Consider the following 15868-nt stretch of genomic DNA (forward strand, 5'->3'; position numbering starts at 1 on the left):
GGTTTTGAGGTAGTGGAGCACCTTGTTAAAAGATTTTCAAAACATTTTGGGGAAAGAATACAGTTCATTAATGATAATGTTCAACACACTTCTTTCTTTGACTGCTCTCTCTGTTTACCCTAACAAATAGCTCAAATCAGGCACATTTTATTTTAGAGTTTTCAGTTTTCTTGCTCAAATTAAAGGCTACCAGCAAGTAATGTTTTCTCACACAGAAAATAAATGTTATCAAGAAGCATTTTGGGCTTCTTTTTGTCACATAATTAATTTTCAATTTCAGATTTGGTCACAAGTTCAAATGAACACAAAATCACTGAAATAACTGCACATGACAGAGCTCTATAGTGAACTGTCACCTCAAAAAATGTGCAGTTAATGCAGTAAAGCCACCAAAACAAAGACTGAACTAATAGTTATTTTTCATTCAACTTCACATCAATGGAAAACATTGTCAGGCATTCCCGGTACTAAAAAAACAAACAAACAAACAAACAAAACAAACAAACAAACAACAACAACAAAAAAACCTTGAGAATGAAGCACAGTGGTAAAAATTACATTATATCTTAAAAATATATGTAAAGACGTACCATCAACTTGTCTGAAATAGAAAACACAAAAGCACTTAAAAATATATACTGATTTTTTTATCAGTTAAAATTATACAGTCCCTCTGTAACATCTACATTCTTACTGTTCGAGTGAGGAATTACTAATTTCTGTATAACACCAGGACATCTAAAAATTCTTTAGTATGTATCTTCAAAAACTTTTGAAGAAGTCTTGACTTACTTATAGGGTACTTTTTTAAAGAAATGTAATGCTTTTTTAAAAAGTTAACTAACATTTTGAGACAGTTATAAAAATAAAGTTGACTGATGTCACTTTAAATCATCTGTTGCTATTCATAATTCCATGGGTTTACATCTGAATTAAACCCTGAAAACAATTATTTGGTCGCATAGAATCAGAAGCTTAGTAAATATGTATTAGGAGGTATTTTTACCTGATATTCAAAGTTTCAATATTTTGTTAACAAGTACACACAGCTAATATTTTTCAGGTAAAATTTTAAACTCTTTTCTGAAAGAATCATTCAGAAGTAATTACTTAAATATGAGAACAATTTATAATAAAATGTTTTCTAAAGCGATAAACAAGACTTCATACGTCTACATCAGATGCCAGTATTATATTTTATAAAAAATTTTCTTCTCAACTTTGAGAATTAATTATCTCTCTATTATATTAGAGTTTGTTTTTTTTTTTTTTTTAAATTTCCTTCCACATCTAAACTTTAATAGTCAAATCTAGCTTTTTGGGAGGGAAGAGTAATACAATTAGGAAATTGCTTTAACTACTTGATGCCTTTTGCTAAACTGACTACTATCATAATGGTCTTCAAAAACTTACTACAGTCACTGACTGTCTTATAGTTAAGCTTAACAACAAAAATCTTTACTAGCCCAGATGAAATACATTACATCTGAAAATTCAAGGAAATTGTTCAGAGGAAATTGTGACTGTCAGCAAGAAATATCTAAATATTAGATGAATATTTGAAGTGCCAAATGGCAATTTGTATACTAGGGGTCATACTATTCAGGGTCCTAGATTTAGGACCTAACTTCTAATACCCCTCTGATTACTATACCTCTAACAGAGAGATGTAGTGAATAAACAGAGGAGGTAGAAAAGCAAAAGAAAAAGGGGCACAAGTGCAAATCTCCTGAAAAAATAATTAAATGAAAGCCAGTTACCTTTCTGTGAGTGCTCCAGAAGAATAATGATGCACAGATTTCCAGCAGCTAAAGACATGACACCTTGAAAGCCAGAAGCAAGAACATGCAACATTTCTCAAGACAGGAAAAAGTGAATACCATTGAAGATAAATGTGGCCACCACAGTTTCAATTCATCAGTCTATTAATATTTCTTAATTGATCTGATAAACTGCACAGTAGTCCAGGGCTGAGATTTACAAATATGAATAAATTTTAGACAGAGTCTAGGAGAAATAGCTGTACAGTTTTAGGGTGGGGTTTGGGTTTTTGTTTGTTTCTTTGTTTTGTTTATTGCAGGGTTTTCTAAGTAGCAAAAAGATGAGTCCACCACAGGACTTCCACAGTCTGTAAATAGATCCCAAAAGCCCCATTCCATCTAGCTGGTTTTATTGCCACCTTCTCATCTGAATGCCTCACACCCATGAATGGTTATCTTTCAACAGTCCCATAGGTAAATTGGCATCTTTCTCTTTTAGATGGAAGTCAAAATTAGAGAAGCTGAACCCAAAGCAAAAGCCAATCAACATGAAATAAGGACCTAGATAAATTCAGGAGGTTTAAATAAAAGATTAACTGACTCACCTAAAACATCACTGCACATACAACTGTGCAGTAGAAGCAAAGCAATCGTTGCTCCCACCTGCCACATCTCTGCAAGTTGCCAGTCCCTTCACCGAGACAGATGAATGAATCACAGTCCAAAATTCAGAGGCTTTCCATTACACAGGAATTCTTTTATACAGCAAGGAATTCAGTCCAGTCAAGTCCTTGGCTAATGACTCTGGATCTAGCAGAGACACTGTGAAACATAGGCAGAGACTTTAAAGAACCTCACACACAACCACTGTCTCCTGACATGGACCAGGCCATACCATTCTGCACCACACTGAAGACACATAGGATGGGTTGGGAATCTGCCAGAAATGAAACTCTCACCTTCAAACCTTTTCTGTTACTACCAGCGTGACATTTGTTACACTAAAAATGAGTGGCTTTTACGTCTCTTTCTCTCTTCTATAAAAACTGTTTTAAGACTCTGATCATGCCACGGCTTATTGGTGTGTGTAATTTGACATGAATGATAAAATTTGGCATTTGCTCAAGTCTTCAAAGAACCTAAAAGGAGACAATTAAAGAAGCATTTATGACCCATGGCAAAACAGCTTGCCAATGAACTAAGGAGAGGAATGAATGAAGAAACTTCCTAACTCATAAAAAATGCTATTAGAGTCCTCAATAAATCAGTTATACATTTTGACAAATGTAAACAACCTAAATATTAAACCACATGCTTAATTTAATGGTGAGAGAACAAGCATATGTAAAATGTAAATACCGAAATCATAATTTTAATATGCTACTAAACAGCTTAAATTCAAGAACTGAGAACGGGAAGTTGTACTGAATTACAGCAATATGAAATAAAAACACTAAATACACAACTTGTCCTATAGAGTCAAAGGAATGGGGATTTCATCATGCATGGCTAAAAATTAAAAAATGTGGCCAAATAAGACAAATATATGAATTTTAAATTGAGTTTGAAAACATCAACTTTGATACAAAAGAAAGCATTTAAAACAGTAGAGTATCAAAACTTTAAATTAGGTTAGCAAGATTCACAGAGCATAATGCATGTCCAATTGAAAAGTATCTATAATAGGACATCCCTATTCTAGCAGAATTTATCACATCCATCAAATCAGGGCTACTGTCTGACTGCATTTAATCTGTCCTTGAAACAATGGGAGATCTACAAGAAAGTCATACAACTGGATAAAAGTTAATTACTGAACTGGAAAATTAAACCTATGCTTTATATTGAAAACATACGACTAACACTTAAAATGGGTAATTGTTCACTTCAATTAAAACATTTCTGTCTAACATAGCTCTGTTTATGATGGCAGCAATGACATTTTCAAGTAAGAATTGCAGGGTCATGGTTTGGTGGGGTTTTTTGTGTTGTTTTTTGGTTTATGGGGTTTTTTTGCAGATCGAATGGCAAAACTCGAGTATAAGCAAACTTGTCAGGCACCGTAAAAAATGTAAGTTTTAATTGTTACTATATGTATAGTTACAGATAACTGTTAGTCTAGTAACCAAGCCCAGTTATGTTCAGACTTCTAACTCATCTGAAATACAAAAGAGTAGAGCTGCTCTTTCCTAATTCCCAAGCTGACAGTTGAAATCTTTTTCCTTACTTGACCCAAGATCAAGAAATCCAGAAACAAAATTAGAATATACATATACATACTTTTTTTAAAAAATCAAGTCTTTCCAATAGGAGCAGTCAATGAGATCTTATTGCTTTCCGGGGTATAAAGTTTTCTGTACAGTGCTGAAAAGTTAAATATTGAAAGCTTACACCAGCATTACAAATTTTATGCTCAAAATCCTGGTTTAAATTCTATTTTATACTTTAAGAGCATGAATATAGTGGCCATTGTTATTATAAATCTTACTGGATAATCTGGACAAATTAGTAAAATATTACTGGGTAAAATATCAAAATCAATAATAGCTGTAATATAAAATAAGGCATTTTGTAAAAAGAAAATATTCAAATACCATTACTTCAGATGGGGAAAAAAATTGTTAAAATCACAGAAAACTATGAGAAATATCAGAGAACAGAAATATTTTCAGGTAAGAATTTCTCACTCAGAGAAGGCAACTCTCAGCAAGGAATACCTTCTGAAGCCTCAGCTACACAACTCAATAACCACATATAAAACGCATTAATCTGAAGTATTTACCAAGTGGAAATGTATGAAACCCTACACATTTTATATTCAGGCCTTCAAGTGCATTAATATTTATATATTAATATATATATTTATATATATATATATTTATATATTTATAAATCAAAATCAGTCGTTTGAAAGCTTTAAGTTTATCAGAGGATCCTAAACCAGAAAGACAGAAAAAAACAACTCTTGTGATGAAATTAGTCTAGCTGACATCACCTAATGAAATACACAACCTACTTTGGATTTATATTATTTGCTAAATCACTAAAAAGAGTGATTATTTTTTACACAGCAAGTGACCTAAAATAGATGTAAATAACTATGAGGAAAATATTGTTCACTTCTAATACTTGCAAAGATTAACTTATGTTGAAAAAATACATTTTTCATCCTTTTGGGATTACAGTTTTGTTCTTCAATAAGTTAAATACCTATTGTCTTTTATTAATAACTCTTTTCTCCTTAATTTGATCAATTTGTCACCATTCAAGGCTGTGTAGAATTGTTGAATAAGAGGTAAGCAGGGTCAGATTAATTTAAATAATAACAAAGAGAAAAAAAGTCCCAACTTCAAACCCCAAATTCCATTCTCCTGAAAAAGCAGAAATGAAGCACAGATATCCCTCTTCAAAATCCCATAAGTCTACCAGCAGTGGGTGTTGCAAAGGACTTCTGTCTGATCCTTTCTGTTGCCTGGCTGCTTCTCACAAACCGTGCAACAAGTGCTGTGTTTCATCATATGGCATTCAATGTGGTGCCAAAGCTGGCAAGTCCTGCTCCATTCCTTTTCCTAACTCTAGCAATGAGCCCCTGCCACTTACCTTGGGTCAAACCTAATGAATTGGTTCGACAAGGGAGGTCAATTTAAAACTAACGCACTGAAGCACTGTATTGCTTTGTTATAGGAATACACTCAACTGGCTTATTCTAAAGCCACAAAAGCCACTAAATCTGAGGCTAACAGACGGAGGAAACAGGTGCAAAAGGTAACAGCAAAAAAAGAAAGGAGAGAACGGGATTACCCCTTTTAGCAACAATTTGCAGGTTTACTATGGCAGTTGAAACACAAAGCCGATGTCTTAAGAGGAAGTTCCACAATAACTGAAGTCGTTCTAAATTGAGACTGCTCTTCCACTGACCCTAGCACCAAGGCGATCATGTGGGGCTGATAAAGTTAAGAAAAAAAATGCCTCAGAACAGTCATTATTGTTCAGGTGCTTCAGCTCTTCATGGATTGGTTCACTGAGACCTTACAGGAGTGCTACTGCAGGCAGAAAAACAACAATAAACTGCAGCAACCACAACTTTGGTCTTAAATCACTGTGGATGTGATTCCTTGACCTCATTTAGCTCTTTCGTTAACTCGAAAACAGGGAAACATCTCATGATTTAGCTGTGCCTTGGGCATAAAGCCTACTGCCTTGGTGCATTACTTCTCTTTTTTTGTTACCACCTAAGACAGACAAATAAGTTCAAGCTAAATAGAGTGCCAAGCCTCTTCCTGTGCTCAAAGAACCGAGGCTAGATCATCTTTGGATCAAAGTCAATAGCTATTATTTTGTTACAAATAGTACATACTATCCCACATATTAATGAGTAACCAGAATATTAGATCTACCACAATTTTATGCATGGTCAATTCTACCTGAAGAAACAGGTGGAATTGTTTTGAGCTTCCCTTGAACCTCTTTACCCTCACAAGTACTCAAAAATAAAGAATTCAACAGGAACAAAAGAACATAACTTAGCAATGAGATTTGTCATGACAAGATAAACCTTTAGGGGGTGAGTTGTCACTCCTTACACCAGTTTAAATGAGAAGGTCCTGTTCCTTCCTCTTAGCTGTTTACCATCATCCCTGCTCTTACCTGAATACTTTGATCACTTACCTTGCACTGACAGAGAAGTTCACCAGACACCTTTCTGGGCAGGAAAGGAATCAAGAAGGAACAAGACTCACCCTTTCAGCACAATTAAGCTTTACTATACAAAGTATACTTTGCTGTGCCTTTAGAAGACTTTACTCTCAAACAGCAAGCTTTATAGCAGAACGGAAACAAATAAAAACAATGCTTAAATTTAAAAAAAAAACATTGTAAACTATTCTTCCACACACAAGAAGCCACTCTCTATTCATTTTACATCTTTGCAAAGCAATTGGATCAAATTCTACTGCCATCTGAGAAAACATTCTTTAGTGGCCTAAGCAAATCTCACGAAAACCTCAGTTATTTTGTAACAGGAAATGGGAGAATGCTAATGGGCTTTTCTAAAGTACAAAAAAGATGGACGTCCAGGTGTAAAGAAAAAAAGCACTAAATGTGGTTAGCTATAGACAGTCAGTATAATTTGATCAGAGTTACATGACACTTCATGGCTTTCATAGCCAGAGAAACTAAAGCTACACACTGATTCTAAATGCTGGAGATTAAAGTAATGGAAACAAATAAAAAAATTATGATCTGAGACTAGTGACTTCTTAAGCATTGAAAACATATTCTTTAATATAATGTACCCTAAATGTATTAAATACAAAATTGCATTCAATTTGTAATAGTTTAACAAATGCAGTGTTTAGAACATTTTCACACCACTTTCTTGCTTTTACCCCAACACTTTTCCTTTACTTTGCCCATGCAACCTTAAACACAACAGGAACATGTGAACAAGGTCTGACAGTATGCAGAATTAGAACTAACTAACATTTTGAAAGACAGCATCCTGAAAACTCTTCTCTGTAAACCCTAATTATGCTGATGACGAGTACAAATCAGACAGAAATCACCTGCAGATAACTGATAACCTCAGTTATCAGTTGAAGAGAAACTTCCACGTAGAAGTACACACAATCTTGTGTCAGTACCATTTCCAAATTCTATAGTAGAAAGAAGTGAGGTTTTGATCTCAGAGTGGAGCTCTAGTATACCCCATCCTCCTGTTTGAGCAATCTGCAGTGCCACTACAATGCTTTGTTCCTGTAAGCACTGTTTGTAGTACCCTGGGACCCTGAAAAAAAAAGTGTCTTTATTACTGAAGAATGAAAACTTACATGCAGGGAAGCTTGGTCTTTAGAATATTTTAAAAGACAAAAATACTCTAAGTTCTTAGCATATGCAGATTACTTAAATGTATAAATAGGCCATTGGGAAGAAGTCAGAAAACTGCAAGGCACAGTAGGACTTGGGTGGTTTTGGTTATTGTTTTCAACAGAAGGGTTTGCATCAGAAAAGACATTTTTCTAAACAGAAGAAAAATTCTCATGTTTTGGTGGAAAAAGCAGAAAATAGCTCTCATGATTTAATGATTTCATAAAGATGATCTATATCCAATGCATTATATCTATTTGTCTTAGTTCTTAGTTCAAAAATTACTATTTTTGGCTATTTCAGGTTTCTTGTATTACATTTAAAAATCATTCCTGAGAATAGGTGTCTCAAGTCTTATGACACATATTTAACAAATCTATTCATGGAAATTCTCCATCTGTTCTGAAATGAGTAAGAATGTTATTATAATTGTTTTAGATCTATATGAAGACAAATGACAGACCAACTGCAGTAATGGAATTTTTAATGAAATGTGCAAGTTTCTGGTTGATTGGGCATACTGCTGTGATCTAAAGACTAACTGTTTGAAAAAGATGAAAATTCCTTAGATCTGTCTTTACCTTCCAGGTAGAATTATTCTGTTCTGTATCAATCTGCAAATGTTTACATTCAGAAAAGTCATCTGTTGTAAGCAGATGTACTCTCCTGCATAAATGCTTTGTCCTTTCTGTAAGCCTAGAGGTGCCTGAATTTATAAAATACTTAATAAAAGATAATCTGTCCCTAAAAATATACTCTAACCTTAGGGTAGACTTTCTGATATAATCAGATATTTTATTCTGTATCTCACACAGACTCTATTAATTTTAAGTATTCTTACTTAATGGAATAACGAAAGTTATCTCTACATTAGAAAACTGGGGCCTGATCTTCAAAAGAACTCGTTTGGGTACCTAAATGGCAAGACTTTGCAAAGTATTTAGTATTTTGTAGCTTATATGAACAAACAGAAACAAACAGAAACTGATCCACACGTTTGCTACCGAAGTGAGTATGACGCATTTCCTTTCACAAACTGACCTCTAATACTCTAATCTCCAGGTCTAAACCTTTCTAAAAGAATTAAGTAGAAAAATAAAACCAGAAGTACTCACTCAACTGTGAGTTGCTTCATTTTCTATTATTTTTTTTAACTATTGATAAATGAACACTGTGTAAAAGAAGGGGTGGGGAGAGGAGAAGGGCTGAAAGGTATTCTTCCTGAACATTTAGTTTCCAAACTGAGTTGTGCCAAATAATCAGCAGCATACCTATGGCTAACACAATTAGGATCAGAAATTAAGCAGATACCAGAGGAAAAAATGTGTTACTTTTGTTCCTTTTTCTCTTAAAAAAACCCCGAAACAAAACCCAAACAAAAAACCAAGTTATTTTAAGAACACCCAGTTAAAATCACAGAATAGCAAAGTTCTTATTTCAAATATTTCTTTTCACTCTAAGTTAGTCTTTTAAGTGCAAAGCCTTTTAATTAAATTGTTACACTTCCTTATATTTAGATCTTTTTGCAGCTGAGACGACTGTGGTTTAGTGTCTCATCTGGTGCTGACCTTACACAAGACAATCGCCAAAAGAAGCTCATTTCACATCAACTAACATGTTGCTGCATTGTATACATGTAAGCCCTGCTTACACAACACCTATTCATATACTTAATTCCCATACACAGAGGGTTCCATTGAAGCCACGTGGTCACACAACATCATAAGATGGATGGAGGTTCAGTGTCAGCCAAAGAGAGTAACCAAGTGTTTGCCATCCTATGTATATTAAAGACATAACTGACTCTGATCTCATAAACCACAGACTGACAAGTGTACGTTCAGGACTAATTCTATACATAATATTTTTGCTACTTAATTTGGAGAAAAAAGTAATCCATATTCAATGTTATTTTAGCCATCTATTTTCTACAGCATTCTGTCATTCCTGCATGCACACCAATTAGCTAACTTGCCTGCTCTTCGAAAACTTTTAAGGAATGTTAGACTAGTCTGGCCCCAATACAGTCAACAGTAAAATTCCCTTTAGTCAGAGCGAATCTCATCCACTGTCTCATAAACTCTGAAAGAAGCTGCCATGCCATCCTTGTAAAAGCAAAAATAAAAATGTGCCCATTACTCAATCAATATGGTTTACAGCTTACTGTTTATCAGGCTGGAAAACCTCGGTGGCTCGGAGCTGACGCACACCTGCTTTTATACATGATGTCTTCTGGCACAGATGAGAGAGACAGAAGCAGTAGTGTCTTAAGATGAAGACAGATTTATCTGAACTTCACAGACATATCCCCACAATATATAAGTGAACCTCCCTTCAGAACATACACAACAAACAGGTTAATTTAGAACACATTAACAATAATCTATATACAGCTAAGGTTACATCCACACCTTCTTTCTGAAACCTCTTCCAAAACTTTAAACTTAAGTATTCTAGGCCTTCTCTCTGCCTTGAGTAAAAACAACCGGGGAGAAAAACAATTATCCATTGGCTTTCAAAAAAAGAAAAAATAAGGTAATTTTACATCCTTAAAACAGACGGTGCTAGTAGGAATTGCCAATAAAATTTTCAATCAACTTCAGAAATATAACTGAGCCTTTGCCTTCTTAACCAGTATTGTCAGCTAAGCAGTCTTCTGACACTTAAGCACCTAAAAACTAGCAGGAGGCCGAGGCCCCTTTCAAAACCTTTGACATGGAGGCAATTCAATTGACTTCATTTAATTTGATCCTGTCATAGACTGTTAAGACCAAGGCTCACATAAGGTGTTTATACTTGTCCAAGGAACATGCAACAATAACATTTGTTCATGCCTCTGCACACTTCTGTATTAGATTATGTATAATATCAATCTGTCCCAGCTTTTAAAAGCTACAAACATCACACAGTCCTTATAGCTGTTAACTTTTCCGGCCATAAGCTTTAGCAATAGCAGAATTTACTCTGATGTAACACAGAATGTTATCACACTTTTGGTAGTGAGTCTTTTAATGCAAGCCTGTTTTTCTATAACAATTTCAAATTCACAGCCTGACTGCTTGTGCTTGAAAGTCAGGGGGCAATATTCTTCTAACCGTAAGACTTGAGCTCTGTCTTTCTACTTAAGTGCCTGCTGTCCCATGAGATCCATTTTAATTTATTACTTTCCAAAAAACCAACTAACCAACTAACCAACCAACCAACCAACAAAAATCAAACCCTCCCTCCCCCCAACAACAAACCAATGAAGCTGTTCTTGAGAGGTTATTCAGCTTATCCCTCAGCTTCAAAGCAGAATTAACCATATTTAAACCATTCCTAACATATGTTTGTCTAGTCCATTTTTGAATGTCACCACTAGTGGAGATTGCAATGTTTCCCCAGGCATTAAACCCTTTAAAAGATTTTTTTTTAATGTAAATGTTTACATTAAAAAGTGCTTCTTGCACTTTTCATAGTAGACCTAGAGAAGATTTACTTTCTTCACATTTTACACTTTTGAACTCTTATTACAACAGATCTGTTTTGTACGTTCTTATCAACCCCAATTTAATCTAGAAAAAAAGTGAACACAATTTTAGATAAGAAAACATAGCACAACTAATATATTTAGAAAAAAAACGTAGATCCTATTTTGGACCTACTATCTTTATATCTATGATCATATACAGTAAAACATTTTAACAATGGTCATTTATCATGTTCCTCAAGAGAACCAATAAAATGCAATGAATACACATCCTCTGATGTTGCACAGGTACAAAATGTATAGTTTGTTTACAAACTAATATTACTGAATGTAAAATGAAGCAACATTTTAAAAAAATATATTGGTAAAGGTCTGAAGTTTACATTTTCTAAAATATTAAGTTCACGTTTTATTTACAGACCAGCGTTCAAACAATTACTGGCATTTTAAGATAACTGTTTAACCTGATGAGTACATGAATAAAATGAAGCTGTAAAAAAAAACCTCAACCAAACAAAAAAAACCCCAATGATAGAATTTCCATATAACAGTTCCAAAAACACTTTCTAAATTTCTTTTTAGAAAAGCAAGATGTGATGTACCACACAGTAACTTACCAGAAACTGATCTAACACTTCCATATGCTATAGGTATCGCAAGTGACCAATGTTACTACAGTGTGCCCAAGAGTGTGGGTTTTTGCCCATTCCAACTTCGAATGAAGTTTTCACAACAGTTGTAGTATTTACAAATTTAAAATAAAGGCTCAATATCCCTTTGGATTACATTATCACTGTTATTGTGTCTTCTCTTGCTGACTACACACAGGAGACTCCAATCCAAAGACAACTTATTTTGTTGACTCTGTGAGTTAACTATTAAATTAGCAGCATGTACCCCAGCTTATCTTAAAAAAAAAAATAGGCGAGACTAGGCAACTGACTAATAGCGAACACTCACTCTGGATCAATTACAACTGAATTCACTCACTGAAGTGTCTCTATTGCTGAGAGGTGGTGAGTTAGAAGGTGGAAGCTTTTAAACTTGAACAGAACCTATGAGCTGGTAAGACAAGCCATGACACAAACCCCAGCTGAACACTGGGGGCAGGTATGTGACAGCCTGTGGCTGTGCTCTGCAGCTCCAGGAGTCTGGCAGTGACAGGTCACTCGCCAGTGCAGCTAAACCTCCTGTGCTCCCAGAAACACTCCTTTACCTTCACTGTGCTAGGTCAGGTGAACTGAAAGCTGCATAATAAAAAGCACAGCCTCAGGCTGTATTAGCTTAAACTGATTTCTACTGGGTTTGAGTAAGGAGCACGTCTCATTCACGCTGCACCCTTTTTCCTTTGTGGCCCAGTCCCATCTCCAGGGCCCTATATAAGAGTGAACACAAAAACAAATGAGGCAGACTTTTTTACCCACTGAAGGGATTGGTGAATGCCATGACGCTGCTGCTTCGCCAGACAGAATCACTGTGAATAATGTAGTTTTTTCAAGAAATCAAGTATTTCATTAAACTTGCCACCTTGATTAAAGTAAGAGGGTATCTGGGGGAATGGAATAAGAAGCAATTTCATTCTGATCACCATCCCACTTACACTCTACTGTACCTACCTACATTAAGTGAAAAAAGGAGGAATTAAAAAGCTTAGGGAATCAATGTCTGTTTCTCAAAAAATTATAACACCTTCAGAATTATGAAAACCAAGCATTTCCTTTCCATGTTTGTGATTTTTGAGATTTCAGCACTTTCAAACTTGCTGATTCTCACTGATTGCAATGTTTATGTTGTATGCAGTATTCCATACTGAATGAAATAAGTACCAGCCAGCAATTATCCCTGTTTTATAGAGAACTTGATCGCACTCTCAAAGCAGGTATTAGTGCGTTATACTGCTAATGGCAACAAAATTGCTTCACATTCTAAGAATACCCATCTCTGAAATGTTTTAAAATACTTAACCAAGTGATGCTATGTATTTCTATGTAACATTCAATTCTTTAAAAATATGATTTCTTGAAAAAATTCTCAGTCTAAACGTATATCAACACTAGATTTTGTTCATTTTCATTTCTTATATTATTTCTGATAAAGTTTCTGCTTTAGTTTTTAACTACAAGCTATAGTTTCTAATTGCTGCTCTGCTTCCGCAGCCATGGCTGCTGCCTGTAACTGTTCTGTTTCACTCTGGATGGAATTGGCTGTAGTAACTTGTTTTCTTTCACTGTGCATATTGTTCTCATGCCTTTTTAGGTCAGATGCCTTAGCAAATGCTTTAGTGCAGGAACTGCAGACAAAAGGTTTCTCTCCTCGGTGTCTTCTTTCATGGTCCTTGAGATGGGACTTGTGCTTGAAAGCCTTATCACACATATGGCATGCAAATGGCCTCTCATTACTGTGAACTCTTTCATGCTTTTTCAGATCTGGTGCGCGAATAAAAGACTTTCCACACACCTCGCAACTGTAAGGCTTGTAGCCTGTGTGTATTTTCAAGTGCTCTTTCAAATGAGCTTGCGTGGTAAAGCCCTTTGTACACATTTCACAAACAAACGGCCTATCAGCAGTGTGTAACTTTTCATGTTTTCTCAATCGCGCTTCGTCAGAAAAGGTCTTGCCACAAGCCTGACATACAATATGTTCCCTGTGACCATAAAGTAAGTACTCAAACTTCATATCCCCGGCTGCCGTGGTCCAGCCAGGTGTCTGTTCATCTTTCACTTCACTTATGCCATCGTTAAATGTCAAAGCCTGAGGGGTCTGAGATCCTAAGTCTTTAGATTCAGTCGTTTCCATAGGCTCTACTTCTTGGCCATAGCAGTTTACTTTTCGAACTTCTTCACTTCCCAGCTCTTTCAGAATTGCCTCTTGCACTCTCAGGGTAGTTGTTGGTGACTTTCCATCTTCCTGACTTGGAGGAGTTCCTTCCACTGTCACATCTGATGGACTATCATCATGATCTCCAATTTCTTCCACCTCATCATCTTGTGTATCATTGGGTTCTCCCATAGGACGGTTTATTTTTAGACAGTACTTGCTCTTGGACTGTGTGTTGTCTTCAGGACTAGAAACATCACGTTTTTGAGAGCAGAGTTTATCGAGAAATCGAATACCGAGGATCTGGCCTGAAGACATCATCAAATTTACATCCTCTTTCTTAACAGATATCTTTGCAGTATACATGTAATTGAGAACTTCCTCAAAAATATCAGAACGAAGAAAATCTATTTCTATTACTGATGAACTATCAACTTCCAGTTTTTTGAAAAGCTTTTTGAAGTAGGTACTGCAGGCAGCAAGCACACACCTATGGGCTCTGAACTTAACATCTTCAACCACAATAGCTATGTCACAAAATTCTCCTTCCAAACGTTGTTCATTCAATGTTTTCAGGAACACAGTTTTGTGATCGTCGTCATTATATTTAATGGTTTCAGACATACTGATGAAAAACTCCTGTAAAATAACAAGAGAAAGTTTTGTAATTTTTATAAAGCAGTCTGAGTCATAAAATCCCAACAGACGAAACTATTTACATACTAAAAAAATTGTCAAATAATTTTTTTTCTTAATATGATCAGAAAAAGCTTTTAGATTATACAAGCATTACTCTGAAACTTATTTTAAAATTGTAAATACATATAGGTCTTTCCTTTTCACTTTACAATTACTCAGTTTTATTTATTGATTCAGTTATACAAAACTGGAAACCTTCTCTGTGAAACTGCAATTCTCAGTAAATGTATGATCCAACTCTTAAGTAATTCTTACAGCTAAAGAAAACGTTAATACTAAAAATGTGTAAGAAATACTCTGTGTCAGCACAACAAACTAAATGTGAAATATCAAATATAAGCCTTACCATGAACAACGTGGGAAATTTTCTGAGCAAATGATTATTAAATATTTGACAGATTAGCCCTCAGACTGGGCCACCTTCAGCCTGAAAGACAGGAAGATAATAACATTTCAAAAAATTATAAGATCTATTCCAAAAATTATTTTAAATTTGTATGTTAAAACACAGCACTCTCAATTATTTTATGTTAGACAAAATGCACTGTTAAAATACGCAGTTATTTTTCAGTGGTACTACAGTTCTACTGCATAAATTGATCTGACATTGTTGTTTATATAACGTTGTTGATATAAATCATGTGTTTACTTTCCTCTGCCTACTGCACTTCCCTGGCTCCACTTTCCTGCTACTTACTTCGCGCTACACCTAAAAGTCTGAAAAACTTCCACAGGAATCACTACAGTCAACCCAGTAACCAACCCATCAAGAAGCTGATTAGTCTTCTGCTGAACCAGAGATTCGAGCAACCCTAGCAGAGGGTCTGGCAAGCACATCGGGCATCCCAAAGGACAGCAGACTGTGCTATGGGCGGATGAGCATCAAGGACCAGGGAAAGAGACATCAAGTGTACCAGATCTCCAAACAATGGAGATATACGAAGAGCAGAAGCATAATGCCAGCCACATAATTCAAATTATTCAATCCCAATCGCTGGCATCTCATTGTGACAGAAAAAGGAAACATAGCAGAGAGGAGGGAAATTTAATAATGGTTCAGAACAAATCCCCCATCACCTGGCACAGAGCTGCTGGGAACTTCTTTCCTAAATTCTATGACATTCTACAACAGGCATGATGACAGGTATGCAACTTCTACTCTTGGTGCCGTGTGTTTCACGTGGTATGGAAACGTTTGACTCACTACAAATACCTTTGCAGGTCTGGCATCTCAGCTACAGTGTCCCTCGCTACCGAA

The 15868-nt window shown here is 35.4% G+C and overlaps 2 protein-coding genes across 2 annotated transcripts in view; both read right to left on the reverse strand.

The window, feature by feature from the left end:
* The window catches only part of AKAIN1 (A kinase (PRKA) anchor inhibitor 1), a 35273-nt gene extending 20774 nt beyond the window's left edge, over nucleotides 1-14499 (reverse strand). The window contains exons 1-4 of the mRNA XM_017832947.1: nucleotides 14402-14499; nucleotides 9790-9857; nucleotides 7403-7545; nucleotides 1761-2582 (exon numbers count right to left, since the gene is read on the reverse strand). Of these exons, the coding sequence (XP_017688436.1) occupies nucleotides 1761-1854 (94 nt within the window). The 5' untranslated portion in view covers nucleotides 1855-2582; nucleotides 7403-7545; nucleotides 9790-9857; nucleotides 14402-14499. The remainder of the gene's footprint in view (nucleotides 1-1760; nucleotides 2583-7402; nucleotides 7546-9789; nucleotides 9858-14401) is intronic.
* Nucleotides 13199-15791, reverse strand: ZBTB14 (zinc finger and BTB domain containing 14). Its single transcript, XM_017832935.1, has 3 exons — nucleotides 15688-15791; nucleotides 14957-15037; nucleotides 13199-14550 (listed from the first exon to the last, which is right to left on the reverse strand). The coding sequence occupies exons 2-3, from the start codon at nucleotides 14957-14959 to the stop codon at nucleotides 13207-13209; spliced, it is 1347 nt and encodes a 448-aa protein (XP_017688424.1). The 5' UTR covers nucleotides 14960-15037; nucleotides 15688-15791; the 3' UTR covers nucleotides 13199-13206.
* Between the last annotated feature and the right edge of the window lie 77 nt (nucleotides 15792-15868).

Source organism: Lepidothrix coronata, unplaced genomic scaffold, assembly GCF_001604755.1.
Source record: "Lepidothrix coronata isolate B3197 unplaced genomic scaffold, Lepidothrix_coronata-1.0 Scaffold6, whole genome shotgun sequence".
Lineage (NCBI taxonomy): Eukaryota > Metazoa > Chordata > Aves > Passeriformes > Pipridae > Lepidothrix > Lepidothrix coronata.